Source organism: Ovis aries, chromosome 7, assembly GCF_016772045.2.
Source record: "Ovis aries strain OAR_USU_Benz2616 breed Rambouillet chromosome 7, ARS-UI_Ramb_v3.0, whole genome shotgun sequence".
Lineage (NCBI taxonomy): Eukaryota > Metazoa > Chordata > Mammalia > Artiodactyla > Bovidae > Ovis > Ovis aries.
The window spans coordinates 49,983,293-50,003,284 of NC_056060.1; the positions used below are offsets into that span (position 1 = coordinate 49,983,293).

At 44.2% G+C, this 19,992-nt stretch overlaps 1 protein-coding gene and 1 long non-coding RNA gene across 4 annotated transcripts in view; one reads left to right on the forward strand and one right to left on the reverse strand.

Moving 5' to 3' along the window:
• The window catches only part of LIPC (lipase C, hepatic type), a 187,223-nt gene that overhangs the window by 151,505 nt on the left and 15,726 nt on the right, over nucleotides 1-19,992 (reverse strand). The window contains exons 2-4 of one of the 3 annotated variants that reach the window (XM_012181459.3): nucleotides 17,001-17,043; nucleotides 14,258-14,280; nucleotides 11,978-12,110 (exon numbers count right to left, since the gene is read on the reverse strand). In XM_012181459.3, the coding sequence (XP_012036849.1) occupies nucleotides 11,978-12,110; nucleotides 14,258-14,272 (148 nt within the window). In that variant the 5' untranslated portion in view covers nucleotides 14,273-14,280; nucleotides 17,001-17,043. The remainder of the gene's footprint in view (nucleotides 1-11,977; nucleotides 12,111-14,257; nucleotides 14,281-17,000; nucleotides 17,044-19,992) is intronic. The other 2 variants (XM_012181458.3, XM_042252391.1) reach the window with 2 other exon arrangements.
• Nucleotides 1-19,992, forward strand: part of LOC121819974 (uncharacterized) — a 193,011-nt gene that overhangs the window by 96,895 nt on the left and 76,124 nt on the right. The window lies entirely within an intron of this gene.

The window sequence follows — 19,992 nt, forward strand, 5'->3', positions numbered from 1 at the left end:
ACACAAGGGGACCAGGACTTTGTCCAGGCATGGATTTTCTCCTGGGCCATTGAGGGGTAGACATCACTCACAATGGGTAAGATGAGTGCAAACTTCTAGTTAGAAGGGGCCAGGCCCAAAGAGGCTCAGAGTATGTCTGAGGCTCCCCTGACATTGAGTAACATTCAAAGTGGGAAACCTCTGAAAGCAAATGTACCCATGTGGGCTCTGAAGGGAGCCAGCATCACCAGAAATAAGCACCAGTGAGAATCCCAGGGATCTTGGAGCTGCGCTTACTGCTTCATCCCTCTAAACCACAGTTTCCCCTGTAAAGTAGTGACAATGATACTTATCTCCAGGAAGGTTGCATGGATAAAGGAAAACAAATAGACAAAGCATTTGGCACATTTAAAAGTTCTCAAAATGAGTAGTTACTATTATTTCATATAGGCTTTACCTGGTGGCTCAGAGATAAAGAATCTGCCTGCAATGTAGGAGACCAGGGTTTGATCCCTGGGTCAGGAGGAGCCCCTGGAGAAGGGAATGACAACCCAGTCCAGTATTTTTGCCTGGAGAATCCCATGGACAGAGGATCCTGGAAGGTTATGGTCCATAGGGTTGCAAAGAGTCAGACATGACTGAGCAACTAAGCACATTACTTCATACACCTTGTTTCTACTCAAAACAATGTAAACATCAAATGTATATTTTTCACTGTCATTACTCAAACCAAAAGCAAATGCGTGTCTGGACCAGTAGAAAACAGCCTTGGGAAAGGAAAGGTCTAATGGTTATCTACTGCTTGGCTTGCTCTTACAGAACTGCACCTTCATCCCTCTGGTTTGGGAATCTTTGAATGGCTCAAGGCAACTGCATTGCACTAGGGTTAAGGCAGGGTCAATGTTTCATGTTTAAAGTGGAGAGAACTTTGTGTTCATATTTCTCTCTCCTGTTAATGGTTAAATAGCTGACAGCTGATGAGGTAGGTGTTAAAGGTCTCAGGGCACCACGATGGCTCTTGATGAGCCCTGGTGACACTCAGGCTCTCAGTGCTGGAAGGGCCAACACTGGTGAGAGATTGTAGGCGCAGGAGGTGAAGGCAGGCACCCAAGGCTGTTTGGCTAGGGCAGAGGTATCAAGAGATGTCAATGACATTACCTGGGTTACTCGGTAAGTGAGAAAAGGAAAACAAACACAACAGCAACAAAAATGAGCCTTGCTGGCAGCCAGACCGTGATGTTCCCAACTGAATATAGACAATGCCCACAACACAGAAGCAACATGCTACAAAAACCCTCTGCATCTATGTTTGCAACAGGACAGAAAGGAGGCCACTCTGACTCCAAAAACGTGACCAGACATTGCCTGCTTCCAGCTAACAAGGAGTGACTGCTGCTCCTGTAGCAATGCCAGTTTTAGCCTCGCCTGCTGGAATGTTATTGCTTAAATTAAGCACTATTCACGACAATTAATTAGATTAAGATACCGGATAGCTGAATGATCCCCTCCCTTTTTGACAGAATCCCACTGAGAACGGCTACTACTGTGCAGCATTGGTGGTGCAGTGGTGAGCACAGCTGCCTTCTAGAATTCCCCAGCTTCCCTAGCCTTTCTGTAGTCTCACCCAGCACAAGCCCAGATTTTCTAAGAAGCCCCTCTCAACTCCTCATGTAGGGATGCTCTTGAGTTTCTCTGGAGTATGTCTTCCCTAGCTGTAGTAAGCCAAATAATCCTAACTTTCATCTGATTCCAAGTGTGTTCCCTGTACCCTTGGCTGGTGAATCTTTGCATCTGTAAAATGGGCATAATGATACCTACCCAGGATATTGTGTGAATCAAGTGATATCATGCAGGTAGGAACAAGATTTTTTTTTGAATGAGTATTTTCTTATTTATTTGGCTGCACTGGGTCTTAGTTGTGGCTTGTGGGATCTAGTTTGCTGACCAGGGATTGAACCTGGGTCTCCTGAGTTGGGAGTGTGGAGTCTTAGCCATTGGATCACAAGGGAAAGTGAGTTTTTAACACTGAAATTGCCATAGGTCTATAAACTAGTGTGATGTGGAATTTGCAGATGGTTCTCTTTTGAGACTCAGAAGAAGGTATTATACTTTTTAAATTGTAGGTTCCTATTCAAGGTTCTATTATGTGTACCTGCCTCAGTTTCATTGGTATAAATCTCTCCTATCATTTAGTGTTTAGGAATAGCAATTAACATGTGAACTTCAAACAGATTTGCCCATGGGTAAGTCTGAGTGTTGGTAGGCCTCAGTCAGGTGAGGTTGCAGAGCCTGTAACTTCTGAGCCCCACCCCTGTCTTTTCCTGCTGATAACATGGCTTTCCATCAGGGAGTGGCTAGAATTTCAGCCAGGCTGTGAGACAGAGCCATCCACCCAGCAGGAAAGGCAGCCAGTGATAGAGTCCCTCCCCTTTCCAAATACCAACTTCAGTGGCAGCCCCACTGCCTCCAGGGCGAGGGCCAAACTCATTAGCGTGGCCTCTGAGGCCCTCATCTCCGACCACTTCTTTTGTGCAATACCCTGAGCTATAGCAACTGTCTGTGTGCATGTACTCAATTTATATTTAAGACTGTGTGTATGCTCAGTCACCTTAGTCACTTCAGTCGTGTTGGACTCTTTATGACCCTATATGCCCTTCTCCAGGGGATCTTCCTGACCCAAGGATTGAACCTGCATCTCCTGCCATTACAGGCAGATTCTTTACCCCAGGGAAGCCCAGCAAACATCTCAGGGATTCCCAATTTCATTTTATGTTTTCAAGTCTCCAAGACTGGCTCATGCTTTTCCTTCTGCTTGCTATATCCTTTTACTTCTTCAAGGCTCATCTCGAATATCAATTCCTCTATAAAGCCTCCTCTGCTAACTTTCCTGCCTTGTGATGTTTTGTATCTGATTGTGCACTGATCACACCATGTTGAAATTATGCCTCTTCCAATCTCTAATACGCACATGCACAGACACACACACACACACACAGTTGTAGGAGACTTCAGATTTCATCAGCTGGGAAGCTCCTTGATGAATGGAAGTGTGCTTTTTTTCATTTTTGTATCCTCAGGAACACCTCTTTGTACAAACCATGGGGCCTGGTACACAGTTGGGGGTTAATAAATGCTGTAATTTGTTGTTGTTGATCTTGTTAAATTTCAGAAGTATATTGTTTTCACTCTTTTGGTCTCTCCTGGGACAAGGAGACTGGAACATTTGTCACTGGAAAGTTTTTCTCAGTCACGGAAAGGCCGGTCCTAGTCAACTAGGATTATCACAGACTCTGCCCAACTCATGGTAATGCCCAGCTCATAGGAAAAGAATTTGCTTGATCCTATTTTCAGGCCTGCCAAGGCATGCTTTACTGTGTATGGTTAATTCATTATTGCAACTAGTATTTTTCTACCAATTACAACTAAATCTCAACTTGGGAATTGCTTTTTTCAATTAAAGAACCACTGCCTTTTCAGCATGATGGTATTTTATTCTGGAGAATAAAACAATTTAAATTGTCACGAATATTTAGTGGTTTTATATTATTTGGAATATGGCTACTCTTGGGCTTCCCTGGTGGCTCAGATGATAAAGAATCTGCCTATAAAGCGGGAGACCCGGGTTCAATCCCTGGATCGGGAAGAGTCCCTGGAGAAGGGAATGGGTATCCACTCCAGTGTTCTTGCCAGGAGAATTCCATGGAGAGAGGAGCCTGGCAGGCCACAGTCATGAGGTCACAAAGAGTTGGACACAACTGAGCAACTAACACTCATACTCTCCCTTGAGGGAAGTCAATATTCAGGATCATGAACACTGATATCCCTCCGTTTACCTGCTGCAGGATACTGAGAAATGAAAACCAGTTTTGCCCAGGGTTTGCATTATTTCTGAGGGGAGAACTTTAAGCCAGGAAGTCAGGGGACCTGGGTTCAAGTCAAGTTAATGTTTTGGCATTAACTATTTTTGTTTTTCAGTGGTTCTCCATGTGTAGTCCCCAGACCTGAAGCAACACCTGCGACCTTTAGAAATGCAAATTCCTGGATCCACCCAGGCTCACTGAGTCTGGAACTTGCTAACAAATTTAATAAAATTCATTTATTTTATAAATAAATGAGATTTAATAAAATATTTTAATAGACTTCTAGTACACACTAAAGTTTGAGTCTGACTAGTCAAATCCCTTTGCTTTATCATTTTGATATAAATTTTCAAATCATTCAAGCAAAATAGTATATACAAACTATAACATTACATAAAATTTGGAAGACAGAAATTTAGGTGTAAACTCAACTGAAGTATGAACATGTTTGTTCCTTTTCTTTAGTAATTTTTTTCCTCAAATACATGTGTTTTCATGGAATTATAATCAGAAGACATACCTAATTAGGTATGCTACTTTTGTCCCACTTAGCCTTGGAATGAAAATATTATTCAGTGTGCCACTTTTATATCATCATAAGCAGCCTCAGCCACCTCTGGGCTACAGATTGATACCTCCTGTCTATCTGATCAGCGGCGACATTAGATTAGATTAGTGCACAATAAATGTAATATGCTTGAATCATCCCAAAACCATCTCCTCCCACCCCAGTCCGTGAAAAGCTGTCTTCCACAAAACTGGTCCCTGGTGACATAAAAGGTTGGGGACCACTGGTCATGAGAACTATTTTCAGTAGTTCCGCAATACGTTATCTAAAAGCTGTGCCAAAGTGTACGTTGCCAGGACCCTGAAGGTGAGCTGGCACACATGGAAGAGGAAGTGCTGGCAAGGACAAGGAGGCCTCCCCTTCTCTGTACTTCTTCCTGCCCCTCCCCCCAGATCCCGCAGAAACATCGGAACTATGAGTGTTTCTGGAAACAGTCATAAACAGAGAGGAAAGTGATGTCAGTCAGTAGCCCTGAGTTTTCCAGAGGTATCCAGAAACACAGGTTTCACCTTACCTAAATCCTTTCCTGAAACCCTGAGGCTGCCAAGAAGTCGCCACGCTACCTTGTGGCAACATCCAAGAATGATACCTTCTCTTGAGAAGTACAGCTGCCCCCTGACCTGAGTCCAGGTTGTCTCCTGGCCCTAAGCTGGGTGCCTGAGTGTCAGCAGCTGGGTGCACCTGCTGTCTACCTTAACAGAGACTCCACTCTCTGCAGGACTAGCTGGGCTCTGACCCATTGTTCTAGTTTTAACCCTGGGGCTAGAGTCTGGCTAGGATCCTCAGCACATTTGGCAGGGGTTATGGGCGGAGGAGCCTGGTGGGCTGCAGTCCATGGGGTTGTGAAGAGTTGGACACGACTGAACAACTTCACTTTCACTTTTCACTTTCATGCATTGGAGAAGGAAATGGCAACCCACTCCAGGGTTCTTGCCTGGAGAATCCCAGGGGTGGGGGAGCCTGGTGGGCTGGTGTCTATGGGGTTGCAGGGTCGGACACGACTGAAGCGATTTAGCAGCAGCAGCAGCAGCAGATGTTTTACCTGCTCCTGGCCAGTCCCCTGCCCCAGTGGGCTGGACTGTAATCCCTGGCTGACAGGGCCCTACTCTAAAACGAACACTCTTCTAAGAACCAGCATACACCTATGAGAAATGCTGTGCCTCGTGTCCTATGTGGACCTCAGGGATGTCAGAGACACCCCAGGCTGAGGTCAAGGTGGTCACGTGTCCTTGGAGAATGTAACTGGAACTGCTCAGCCGTGTCTTGTGCACCAGGCCTAAAATTGGGCAAGCCTCTGGCCCAGCCCTGCTTCTCCTTCCCCTCTCCCTGCTGACTCATCTGCAGGGACACAGCATGCCTCATAGCAGTGTGGCAGCTGGTATGGAAAACAGGGCAGTGGAAAGGTGGTGGTGGGGATCTTGTTCACCTGGCCCAGAATTAAATATGGCTTCAAGTCCTGAGCCCCTTGTGAAAGGCGAGCAGGGTGGGAGATGGCCTGCAGTCCTGTCTCCCCAGACTTCTCCTCTCTGGGTACCATGCCCTCAGGAGGGCTCCAGACTGGCTTAGCCACAGGCAGGAAGTCTGGCAGTATGGTGGGAGGGGCTCTAGCAGAGGGCAGGCACGATTTCACAAGAGTTCTATGGACTGACTTTCTGCTGATTCGACTTCATGCACTCGCCTGGGTGAGTTCCATCTCTGGATCCCACCTCGGATGTTACTCATGAATGACCTTTCCTGCAGTTGTGGAGGCCTGTTAGGAATTTGCAGGCCCCACTGGGGATGTAATTCTGGGCCTTGCAAGCCTGTGGGGATGGATGGAGGTGGTCTCCGAGGGACAGCAAATCCAGGACAGATCTAATTGCCGCTAATCAGGTGGTTTTTAAATTTTTTTCTTTTACATGTAAATACTTAAAACACACACACACATACAGATTCCATGGCCTTAAAACTCTATCGATCTTTACATATACTTTTAATCCCTAGTGATATACAAGTATAAGAATTTTTTTATCGTAGTTGTGATTCAATATATAATTCATTTATTCCTGTTTTCTCCCCCACTTTATTGCATATAAAATTTCCTCATACTTGTTTTTAAAAGCTGCAAGACCAATTGTTATGTAACCTTTCGGAGGTCACCGATCTTTTTGATAATTTGCCATTATAAGTGCCTAAGTGTTAGCAGTAAGGCTTTTATTTCAGACTCCCATCATTATTGCTCCACAGATTTCCTAGCACTTCTAGTAGCAGGTATTCAACACAATGCTTGTTTAAAGGAGGACTTAGTAATAGCCACCCGCTCCCTCCTTGATGGTTTATTGTTGGGCACTCAAATTGTCTCTAGTTTTTGACAGTTGTGATGCACTGCTGCTGTCAACTCCTTCCTATAGTGTTTCTCTCCTTCCCAGAAGGCCTGTTTTTGGAAGATGTTTGAGCTTGGAAAACATGTGTACTTTATTGTCTCTGTGCCTTTGCTTATGCACAAGGAAAGCCTCCTTCTTGTTTGTCCAGATTCTATCCTGTAAGACTCTGCTCCCAGGCTGACTCCTCCCAGAAGCCTTTCTTCTACCTGTACTTGGAAGTGAGCGCTTCTTCATCTCTACCTGTGCCTTGACTGAGTTAATTCAGGCTGTTGTAATGAATTACCATAGAGTGGGTGGCTTGTAACCAATAGAAACTTGTTTCTTACATTTCTGGAGGCTGGAAATCTGAGATCAGGGTTCCAACATATTGGGGTTCTGGTAAAAACCCTTTTCCAGGTTTCCTCATATGGTAGAGAGAGCCAATGGGTTCTCTGAGGTCTCTTTTAGAAGGAGCCCATTTATAAGGTCTCCACCCTCACGATTGAATCACCTCCCAAAGTCCCTACCTCCTAAGATGCCATCCTGTTAGGGGTTAGGATCTCAACAGATGAATTTTGTGGGGGACACAAACACTCACCCCTTTGTCCTCCTCTCCAGTGGTACTCATCACATTTTATGATCCAGTTGAAACAAAATTTATATATACATCTTATCTCCTTTATTAGACTGTTTATACCTTATATATGTAAAACCCAGAACAGATCATTTTAATACCATTTGTTCTATAAGAACTATTTTCAGTTATATGCATCCATATATGCAAAAACCAGTAATAATCACTATTTTCTTGATTTGTTATTTAGTTTTAAAACAACAATTAAAAAAAGAATACATTTCCACTTTAAAGATATACAAATCCATTAAAGATATTTCCTGGAAGAACCCACATTTTTACTTCCCACACAAAATATTATACCTCACAGTTCACTGTAAAACCTCTTTTTCTGTTTTACGTTTTAAACCCAAAAGTCTAAGTGGTCACACAGGATAACAGAATTGAAGTCAGATTCTATTTCCTTGTTTTTTAAATCAGTATGATATCATTTTTAATTTTAAATCTACTATTTCTATCTAAAGGCAAAAACAAGCAATAAATACCATGGAATTTGAGACGTGAGATGACAAAGTAAGTTGGGAGGATACTGAACAATTAGACAGTTGCAATGAGCATACATCGTGGTCAGTGAACATCAGGGACCAACTATGTAACTTGGGGGGGAGGTCTCTAAATTGACATTAACAGAGAACATATATTCAAGGAGAAGTGGTATGAAACTGTGATCATTGGAAGTTTTTGTATACATTAATAAAACTCAGTGTAAGGTCAGGGCGAGGTCAGGATGTAAGGTCAGGGCGAGGTCAGGATGAAAGGTTCAGGGCAAGGTCAGGATGAGAGGTCAGGGCAAGGTCAGGCATGTCAGGACATGTCCCAGCAGAGGGCGCTGCAGACAAGCCCCGGAGACGGCCCGGCAACCAAGCCGACCAATCAGGAGCCGACACGAAGCCCTCGCCGTCCAATCAGGAGCTGACATGGAGCCCTTGGACACCAATCACCGCTGAGCCCGCGTTTCCTTCCTTATATGGGAGCGCTGGCCCGGGCTATAAAACCCCTTCCCCACCCCTCACACCTCGCAGACTCCGCAGACTCCCCCGCAGACTTCCCCCACAGACTCCCCCGCAGACTCCCCCGCAGACTCCCTTTACCCCGCTGACTCCCTTTGCTTCGCAGACCCCCCCACCCCCTCGCTCCCTTGCTTATCCGCCCCCGGGAGTTCTGCCCGAGAGTGACCGCCCAATAAAAGGCCCTGAACAACGGTTCATGGGGGTGGTTCCTTCTTCCTGCTGCGTTTCTTACACTCAGTAGTAACCATAGCAGTTGTTTACAACTCTGACCAAAAGAACTGTTTTGGAGGAGGTGTTAATTTTTATCGCTGTCATTATTTAGAATCGTGATGATGAGAAGTTTTTATTACTGTCACATTCTCTATGGATGATGGCCCCCTTACTGCCCTCTGGCAGTGCAGGCAGTTCCTGTCTTCCTGCCCCTGGTCAACCTGATTCGTCAGTAAGCTTGTGGGGAGCAGGGGCAGCCGTGCACTCCACGTTGTTCAGTGTCTGCTGCACAAACAAAGCAGTTCTGAGTGAGGGCCTTGGCGGGACCTCTAAGGTTGACTCCCTTTCCCTATAGCTGAGGCCGGTTTTCTTTGTGTAGTCCAAAGTAACATTTTACAACAAATTCAATACAGAAACAGATGAAAAAAAGCCCAGCCCTGTTTATTAAGCCAAACATGAAAAAAGTAGCAGAATTTCTTTGTGACCCAGTGTCACTCTTCTGACTCATTTTTCATTGTTATTTGGCAAATACCAGTTATTCCTCACAATATAGTGTTTCATATGCTAACATGTGATGAGTTTGTTGTTATTATTCAAAACATTAAAAAGTGTTCTCCATTTTAGTCTCTAATACGGTAAATACTGATAGCTGTGTTCCACATAAAAAAGATCTCTTTGGAATTGTGACTAATTTTTGAGAGTGTAACGGGGCCTTCTGGGAAGCTGAGAATTTCTGTACTGGTGCGCCGCCTTCAATGTGGCAGATGCCTATGTACACTGGTTAAATGAGTGAGGGACTGATGGATGGGCTTCAGCTGCTTCTGGGATGTGGAGGCTGTGGCGGGAATTGCAGGGAGGGGCCAGGCTCCTGAGGCAGTGCTGGTGGATATCACTGGGCGGTGGGGGCTGCCAGGGTCTAGGAGCACTGGCTACCATTTAAGCAGTGTTGGCCTCAGGAGTCGGGTCTGGGGATGAGGGTAATGGAGGCTCTGTGTCCTAGGGTCTTCAGGATGCTCACTGTATCTTCTTTCCCTTGGCATTGGTGGACAGGAATTACCCAATATTCCTCTCCTGGGAGAGGAACTGAGCAGAATGGATTTCTAGGGATCCATGGCTGTTAAACCATGAGGTGAGAGCACAATGGCCAGAACCCTATAGCATTAAGCAGATAGATCCAGTCTAGGGACCTCTTGCTCCTCTTGTGGAATCTCCGGAAAGTCGTTATTCTGCTGTCTGACTCCACCACAAGGTGAAGGTGGGGTAAAATGTTTGTGCAAAGTCTGGCATATACTGGGTGTACAGTACATTAGTGGGTCCATTAGCAATGTCATCAATAATAATAAAAAGAAGTAAGCTGGGAGGTCTGGGGTTAAGGAGGAAGGATCCCATGGGAGTTCTTCCTGGTATATGGACACTTGGTCCTGAATAATTCATTGCTGTGGGGGCTGTCCTGTCCACTGTAGCATGGTTAGCAATATCCCCGGCTTCTAAGCCCTACTTGCCAATAGCACTGTCTCCCTGGTTCTGACAGCCAAAAACATCCCCTGGGGGGCAGTTTGGGAAACTATCCTACAAGGCATAGATACTCAACCTTCTAGGGCTCCGTTGTGGGGTACCTGGTTGCCTGCAGTGCCCTGGGAAGAGAAAGATGTCACACCAGCCTAGTGCACACAGATCTGACTCACTCCCGGCAGAAAAAATTCTGCCAAGATGTTCTGCTCTCAAGGAAACAAAAAGCTTCCTGTCTCTGATCCTTTTCTCTGAAGAACCTTCCTGCTAATGGAAACTTCCCTCAGCATTTGGCAAGCCAGGACCCTGGGGAAGCAGTAGCTGACCTGCACAGGCTTTGCTGAGAGAAATGTGGCTAATACCCAGCAACCCCGGGGGAGGCTGTCCTGCCTTTCATCCTTCACCTTGACTCTAATGGCATCCAACCCCCAAGTCTCTACTGAAACATCTGGTCTAATCAGAAGCAGAACAAATAAACCAAAGGTGGTATATTCCTACAGCAGGATGCTACAGTGACCTGAGTGAATGTGTCATACTACATGTAATTGCATAATGTTGAGTGAAAGAAGCCCAGAACAAAAAGAGCACGTATTATATGCAACCATTACTGAAAAGCTCCAAAAAGTCAAAATAATCTATGTTAAGGCTCCAGGGATGCGTGTGCAAGGGATGCTCCTGGGATGCTGGCTTAGGTTGTGAAAATTCATTGAGCACTTTATGATACAGGTATTTTTTGAGATATATGTTATGCTTCGATAAGAAATTAAAAACATTCTGGGCCAAAGGGCAGGAAAGGCCCTTCACCAATATCCTTGTGAACACAGGGAGGAAAAATCATGAACAATTCTGCCTGCATGGCTCTAAGTTATTATTAACATTTTTGGACTCAGTTTTGTAAGTGAGATGATGTATGCAAAATAACTAACCTGGTAGTTGACATACAAAATGCTCAATGAATGGTAATAATTAATACTGCTAATAAGTTATTAACTGACCTAATATACAGAATAATGATTAAATACAAAGAATAGCCTTTTTTTTCTTCAAGGAGAAAAAAGATATTCTGGAGTTTTCAGGTATGTCTTTGGGTAGTAAGCTTCTAATTCTTTTTGGAGCTCCCTCCAGTCATAGTCTTAGAGGAAAGAAAAACCAGTAACCAACACAAAAATAAAGTCCCAAAGCCCTGTCTCATTTGGCCAAAGTGTTCAGTTCACTTCAGATCCATCATGTATTGATCCAATGCACTCTTTAGCCAGGAACCTGTGATCCATCTGCCTAATCAAGCATTTGGATCACCTTGACCATCAACCTATGAATTTCCAGAACAAATAGGTGTGACTGCTTAGTCTCAGGGTAAAACTTTGACAGAAAAAGTGAGGTTTAGAAAATGTGCAATGATAGCTCCGTGTTCAACCTGACTGGAAAGAAGATTCTACAAATTCCTCTCTTCTGAGAAAGCCAGCAATTAGAAAACCTCAGCAAGATAGAAGGTTTCATTACAAGCTGTTCTCTTCAACTGCAAATTAGACACCAAATTAACTCTCAGGAAGATCTGAGACTCTTTCAGATTATTTGCCACCAAAGAAATCTTAGCCTGACTATTTCTGAATCAGATATGAGAGAGACTTCATCGCTTTGAGAAGACTTCTACTCCTAGAGCGGTTTCCTAAAATTTAAATTTCAAAATTTTCCGAAACGCCTACAAACAGCTACACGTCCCTATGACCTGTGATGCCGATCATAGAATCACCTAATACACTGTGAAGCAAACTCTATCAGACATAATCAAAAGGCGTGGATTCACTGCAATGTACATTTAAAGAAGAAAGTCCATGCCCATCTCTGGAGAAAAGGCAGGCTCTTACCTGGTCTCAGGCTTTGTCCATGAGCACTTGATTGGATCAAGATGCACAAAAACAAGAAGATAGAGACATACAGGGGATTTTCCATTTCTCCTGTTTCACCTGGGGTCCGAGGTCCTCTTGCTAATTTCTGAAGCTAAAGAGACAAGATTGCCTATTGATACTTTGTTAGGGAAGACTGTCCATTAATAATTAACCTTTTAAACATGTTCTCTGGTGTTCAGACTCTTTCCTTCCTACACCCAACCCCCAAATCTAAATCTGCCTCATACAAAAAAAGAGAAGAAGATTGATTTACAGAAGTATTTTTTATCCTGATACATTTTGAAAATAAAATATCTTGTCATGTACTCTTGCCTTCCAGGGCCAAGGTCACAGTTCCAAATGCATCAGTTTGAAGTTAATATGTTTGGAAATTCTGTCAAAGGTCAGGGATAGGTGGCTTCCACAGAGTTGCCTAAGTCTCTCTCTGACAGCACTGTAAAGGGGATACAGGCAGTGGTATTTCAAATGCAGACTAAACTCAAAGAGAAAGGAAAGGACTCTGCTATGAGGAGAGCCCCCATGGGGTCTGTTTTCTGTTGAGTTTAGCAAAACTACTGGTCCTGTGGTCAAAGAGTGATGGGCAAAATTTCTATAACTGAAAGGGGCAGAAAACCTCTAATGTCAGTGTAAAAAGGAGTTGGTAAAGGAGCAAAGATGCAGAACTGGATGCTTTTGCTGGGGGCCGCTTTGCAAAATGAGTAAGCACACTCTTTCCTCCTGTGTATTAATGGAGCTCTAACTGTGTAGAGGACTGAGAGGTAAGGCTACTTGGCGAAACCAGACAGGGGAAACGCTACCATGTTTCTCATGTAATATTCTGTGGTAAACTTTATTCACTTTTTTCAACTTTAAAAAAAGTACCTATTACATGCCAGGCACTGTTCTGGTACTTGGGATGAACAAGTGAACAATACAGACCAAGATTCCAGTCTGTGTGGTATTTATATACCATGGGAGACAGGAGGAGTCAGATAAGAGACAACAGGTATAATACATAAGAGATTTATGTAGATTGGTAGAATACGATCTGAGTGACAGGAGAAGGAAAAGTTGGCTGAGGTAAGGGGGTTGGGGAAGGTAGTGATTTTAAACAGAATGGTTAGGGTGAACCTTGTTGGGAAGTTGAATTCTGAGCAAGGCTCTGAGGGAATTGCCCCTGTGGACATGTTGAGGAGGCGAGCGTCAGGTGGTTAGAACAGCCAGTGCGGCCAGTGCAAAGGCCTGAAGCAGGAGCATGCCTGGAATGTTCCAGGAACAGCAAGGAGGCCGGTGACTAGGGAAGCATCATTAAAAGGACTTTGGCTTTTATACTGTGAGATATGGGGACTCACTCTGAGCAGAAGAGTGATATAATTTTTATAATATTTGTAAAAGATCATTCTAGTTTACAAGACTAGGAACAGATTACTAGCAAACTAGGATGCAAGTGGTGAGATCTGTTAGGAGGCTATCACAGTGATCCAGCGAGAGGGGATGGTGCCTTAGTTCAGCATGGTCAAAGTGGAATTGGGGAGTGATGGATGGATGGCAGATGTATTTTGAAGGTAGATGCAACAGGATTTCCTGACTACTGGGGTGAAGAGAAAGAAGAGTTGGAGATGACTTCAAGGACTTTGGTTTGAGCAGGTGGGACAGTGGTGTTGCTATTAGCTGAGACGGGAAAGGCTGTGAGTGGAGCAGAGTTAGTGGTAGAAGATCATAAATTCAGTTTTGGCTAGGTGGAGTCTGAGATGCCTCTTAGACATCCAAGTTGAAAAGTTGGGCAGGTATTTAGCTAACTTGATGATCACTGCCTGGATGAAATGAACTGAGAAGGACCTTCATTTGGTCCTATTAGTTTGGACAGACTGAGCCCAGGGCAAAGCTTAAGACTGGGCTGTCTGGTGGCTGCACCTCCTTCTGGAGGTCTATGGCATGGAGACCTTCTAGTCGGATGCATGATTCCTGAGCAGAGGCTTCTGTGCTGGCTTTTTGGCTGGCTCCGTCCTACCTGCACTGTTAAGCAGGATCTGAAGGTTCCACTTTACTAATTTCCCAGAAAGCTGGAACCTAAAACAGCTGACTATCTACTTAGCTCCTCTCCCCTGAGCCTACCTCATTTCTTGTCTTCTGGGTACTGCCAAGAACCAACTCTACTCCCGACCTCACTCTGCAGATTAACTCACCAAGACACTGGTGAATCCACGTGCCCCAAGATCCTGGGTCTTCTACCAACTAGCTGTGCACAATGCTACTAACCTTCATGAGTTCCATCTCTTCATCTGTAAAGTAAGAGAACATGCGCCAGAGATAATACTTTGAGATATCAATAATATATTTCTCCCAAACTCTCCCTCACACCCTCCCTCTCATCTAAGAAGAGTAAAGTAGACAGAGGGCTATAAGTCTTTTGTCTTCCTGAAGCTTCAGTTCAGTCCAGTCACTCAGTCATGTCTGACTCTTTGAGACCCCATGAATCACAGCACACCAGACCTCCCTGTCCATCACCAACTCCCAGAGTTTAGCCAAACTCATGTTCATTGAGTTGGTGATGCCATCCAATCATCTCATCCTCTGTCGTCCCCTTCTCCTCCCACCCTCAATATTTCCTAGCATCAGGGCCTTTACCAGTGAGTCAACTCTTCACATGAGGTGGCCAAAGTACTGGAGTTTCAGCTTTAACATCATTCCTTCCAAAGAACACCCAGGACTGATCTCCTTTAGAATGGACTGGCTGGATCTCCTTGCAGTCCAAGGGACTCTCAACAGTCTTCTCCAACACCACAGTTCAAAAGCATCCATTCTTCGGCGCTCAGCTTTCTTCACAGTCCAACTCTCACATCCATACATGACTACTGGAAAAACCATAGCCTTGACTAGACGGACCTTTGTTGACAAAGCAATGTCTCTGCTTTTGAATATGCTATCTAGGTTGGTCATAACTTTTCTTCCAAGGAGTAAGCGTCTTTTAATTTCATGGCTGCAGTCACCATCTGCAGTGGTTTTGGAGCCCCCCAAAATAAAGTCTGACACTGTTTCCACTGTTTGCCCATCTATTTCCCATGAAGTGATGGGACCAGATGCCATGATCTTCGTTTTCTGAATGTTGAGCTTTAAGCCAACTTTTTCACTCTCCACTTTCACTTTCATCAAGAGGCCCTTTAGTTCCTCTTGACTTTCTGCCATAAGGGTGGTGTCATGTGCATATCTGAGGTTATTGATATTTCTCCCGGCAATCTTGATTCCAGCTTGTGCTTCTTCCAGCCCAGCGTTTGTCATGATGTACTCTGCATAGAAGTTAAATAAGCAGGGTGACAATATACAGCCTTGACATACTCCTTTTCCTATTTAGAACCAGTCTGTTGTTCCATGTCCAGATCTAACTGTTGCCTCCTGACCTGCTTATAGGTTTCTCAAGAGGCAGGTCAGGTGGTCTGGTATTCCCATCTCTTTCAGAATTTTCCACAGTTTATTGTGATCCACACAGTCAAAGGCTCTGGCATAGTCAATAAAGCAGAAATAGATGTTTTTCTGGAACTCTCTTGCTTTTTTGGTGATCCAGTGGATGTTGGCAATTTGATCTCTTGTTCCTCTGCCTTTTCTAAAACCAGCTTGAACATCCTAAAGCTTAGGACCTGGCATAAGTGAATTCTAAACAACAAAAGCAAGCAAAAGGCTAAGAATGTTTTAAAGGGATGTGAAGGGAGAAAGAATATTCCTACCTTCCTATCACTAGAAAGAGAGTCTCTTGGACTTTGTAAGTAGATTGGGGAAAAGGAGATTTGCCTAGAGGGCAGAGGGACAGTGCGTTGCTTCCAGAAGGTAGTAAGAACTCAAAGAGGAGATGGCTGTGAGTTTGTCAGTGGGGGGCAAAATATACCCCTGTGCCTGGTATAGGTTGGGAGTAGCAGTGAGCTACCAGTGACAACAGGTCATGAAGATGGGGAGGAAGGGGCATCATCTATGTGGACTGATGGGATAGGACCAGGTGCTCACCCCAACTCCAGGCCTTGGTATTGTGTCTGACCTAGAACTGGTGGTATGTGGGACTGGAGCAAGAAAGAACCCAGGAGGGCCTGAAAAATAGGAGCTTAAAATTATAATTTGGGTGGGTTACAGAAAGCAAAGCTATTTCTTCTACATCAGAATCTGTGGAGTGAGATTCACACCTCTGCAAGCACAAGTATGTCATGAGTATTAGAGATTTATATGTGAAGTGCCCAGCCAAGTGCCGAGTTTATAGTGGTGTGTGTGCTCAGCCGCTCAGCTGTGTCTGACTCTTTGTGACCCCAGGGACTGTAATCTGCCAGGCTCCTCTCTCCATGGGATTTCCCAGACAAGAATACTGGAATGGGTTGCCATTTCCTTTTCCAGGGAACCTTCTTGACCCAGGGATTGAACCACTGTCTCCTGCACTGGCAGGTGGATTTTTACTACTGAGCCACCAGGGAAGCCTCAGTTCATAGTAGAGGTTCAATAAAATACAGTGGCTTGTTTTGGAAGCAGTCAAGGCATTGGAATCAGACAGATCTAGGTTCAGGTCCCTGGCCTATTGCTTACTAACTGGGTGACCTAGGGCAAGACATTAGCATTCCGAGATTTCAATTTTTCCATCTTTGTAGTGGGACTAAGCATATTTACTTGATTAGATTAAAGGAGAGGTAAACCCTAGGCAGTCTTGCCAAGCAGGAAATAATACACAGCAGCTATTGTTATTTTTATTGTTTTAATTCATGTAGGGAGTCATGAGGGTGTCCAGGAGGTAGGTACCAGCAAGATCACAGAATTAAAATTTCAGCAGAAAATTAAAAGGGGAAGAAAACAGAAGAGTCTGGATCAGTGGTTCCAAAATATTGGATTGAGGGTTGGAATCAGAGTCAGCCTGAGCTCAGGAAAAGGAAAAACTTCAGGCCCCTCCCATGAAAGAGTAAACAAGAACTTCCAGGGCTGGGGCCTGGACCATCTTAATTTTAAGGAAGTTCTTCAGATTGTTCTTGCTCACCCAAAGTTGGAGAACCATTGCCTCAGGGTGGTGCTTGAGAGATCTGTTGGGGAGGAAGAAGAAAATAATAGATCTTTCTATTTTTTCTCATATCACTTACTATAGGCTGAATGCTTGTGTCCCCCACAAATTAGTACATGAAACCTAGCCCCAGGGTGATGGTAGATGTATAGGACCTTTGGTAGGTGACTAGGTCTTGATGGCAAAGCCCCCATGAATGGGATCAGTGCTCACATGAAAGGAAAGCTAGACAGATCCCATGAGCCTTCCTCCATGTGAGGTTACAGTGTGAAATATGGCCATCTATGAGGCCCTCATCAGACATCACACCTGCTAGTGCCTTGATCTTGGACTTCCCAGCCTCCATAGCTGTGAGAAACACATTTCTGTTTTTTATAAGCCACCCAGTCTATGGTATTCTATTATAGCAGTCAAACAGACCAACATATCACCTTTGAACATTTTGTTTGTGTAAATACAATGCTTATTATATATTTACACTATATCATTTGTATATAGCACTATGTAATATATAGTTATTGTTTAGTTGCTAAGTTGTGTCTGACTTTTTGCGACCCCGCCGACTGTAGCTCCTCAGACTTCTCTGTCCATGGGATTTCTCAGATAAGAATACTGGAGTGGGTTGCCATCTCCTTCTCCAGGGGAATCTTCTTGACCCAGGGATTGAACCTGGGTTTCCTGCATTGGCAGGTAGATTCTTTATTACTGAGCCACAAGGGAAGCTCATGTAAGATATTAGTGCTATATAATTTATGAGCAGATAAATATTCATATACTTTGGGGAGCACCCTGGAAAGCCCAGCAGTCCATGGGGGACCCTTCACTTCCCATGAGCTGAAAAGGGGAGCAGGCTAGATCCCATGGAGCCTGAAGCCTCCAGAGAGTTGTCAGCATTGTGCATAGTGGTAGAGCCCAGTGCTTACTTTGTTTTGCAAGCCTCAGTCTAAAATAATAATGATCTTATAGTTAGATCCCTAAAAGTTGCTCAGTATTTGCTTTCTTTTAATTTGAAGAGCTTCTTGAAGAAATGGAGATTTCAAGAGGATGGATATTAATGACCTGAACATAACTTTCCTTTTAGTGTAATGGTGATAAGAAAGTTACTCAGAAGGAAGAATATTCTACATAGATAAAGAGAGCTAGAAGAGGGAGAAACCATGGTATCAGGTAAAAATCTCTGATGAGAGAAGCAGGGTTTTCTATTCTGAATCAGATTTTCCTGCTTTTATCATCAGACACTGGGATACCTGAGAATGGTATTCTCTTGGTAGAATTATAGGGAAAAATAATAAAAACAGTAAGTTTTGGATTGGTGCTATTACTTCCCTCACTTCATAGTTAAGATTTAAGAGATTAAGAACTAGGACAACACCATACTTTATCAGAGAAAGGCTGACAGCAGGGAAATCAAGACCACCTGAATCCAGGATCACTTTTCTCAACCACAAGCCCTTAATCCCTGGCCTTTCTCAGCCCCACACTGAACTTTCTTCAGCACTATTCCACTTTCAAGATTAAATTTATGAAATCTGTAGGATCATGTCATTGGAAAATGACCACCTCTCTTATACCTGCTTAGAGCCAGACTACCACCAAGAAAATGCTCAAGCTTTTATTGATCCAGCTTGATCTGTATGGACAGTTTTGTACCATTAGGGAAAGAAACTGAGCAGGACCCTGTGGGGCTTCTGGGCATGGAAGACTTTCTGTGTCCCCCATTCCTTATTTGTAGGAAACAACCTTCAGCCTCCATGATCTCCGCTGAGTTCTGAAAGGCAGATTTGAACAGTAATAAAGGAAGGGACTCTTGCCTGGAAAATCCCATAGACAGAGGAGCCTGGTAGGCTGCAGTCCATGAGGTTGAGAAGAGTCAGACACAACTGAGCGACTTCACTTTCACTTTTCACTTTCATGCACTGGAGAAGGAAATGGCATCCCACTCCAGTGTTCTTGCCTGGAGAATCTCAGGGACGGGGGTGCCTGGTGGTCTGCTGTCTATGGGGTCGCACAGAGTCAGACATGACTGAAGCGACTTAGCAGCAGCAGCAAAGGAAGGGAGGGGATGCAAAGACAAGAGAGGGAGCAGCCAAGAAACAATAGTGCAGCCTTGGAGTAGGGTCCTGGTTGCACCTCACTGGATACATATAACAGTATCTTTAAATGGCCACCCACTCCAGTATTCTTGCCTAGAAAATCCCATGGATGGAGGAGCCTGTTGGGCTACAATCCATGGGGTCACAAAGAGTCGGACACGACTGAGCAACTTCACTTTAAGCTCTTTATAGAACTACAACCTCCAGTGGAAGATTTAGCATTCTTCTTCAGAGAAGATCTTCAGAGAAGTCAGATTAAAGGAACCAGAGAAGCTCATCAAGAGAGCAGTTTAAAGGAGTGCAGGCTCTACCCACATTCTAATCTTATCAACAGCATCATCCTTGAACTACTGCTATAAAACTCCTCACCAAAACCTCCAGGGTTGGGGACACACAGTTTTTGAGTGCAGGAGCCCTCTGTGTTTTGCCAGGCAAAACAATAAAGCTATTCTTTTCTACTTCACCCAAAACCCTGTCTCTGAGATTCAATTCAGCGACACAGAGGCCAAGTTTTTGGCATCAGAAATATGACCAAAGCAAGTAGGGGCGCTTCTTTGAGTTGGCTTGGAACATGTCCTTATTCGAAAAGGGGTTGAACTGGAATCTAACTGTTTCCTTATCTGTTTCTTTTTAAGACAGGTAAACAAATGAAAGATGAACACAAGGTTGCAGATGCTGTTTTAGACTATTTGAAAGAATGAAGTGTTTCAAGCATTTCAAGCAGATGTTTATGCATTCAAGATAATCATGTTTGCATTGATTAACATTTGAAGATTAACCTCTCCATGAGGTCTGCCTCTGGCTAGTTGTGTGACCTTGTGCAAATAATGCAACCTCTCTTTACCTCAGTTTTCTCATCTGTAAAATGAAAGTGTGAG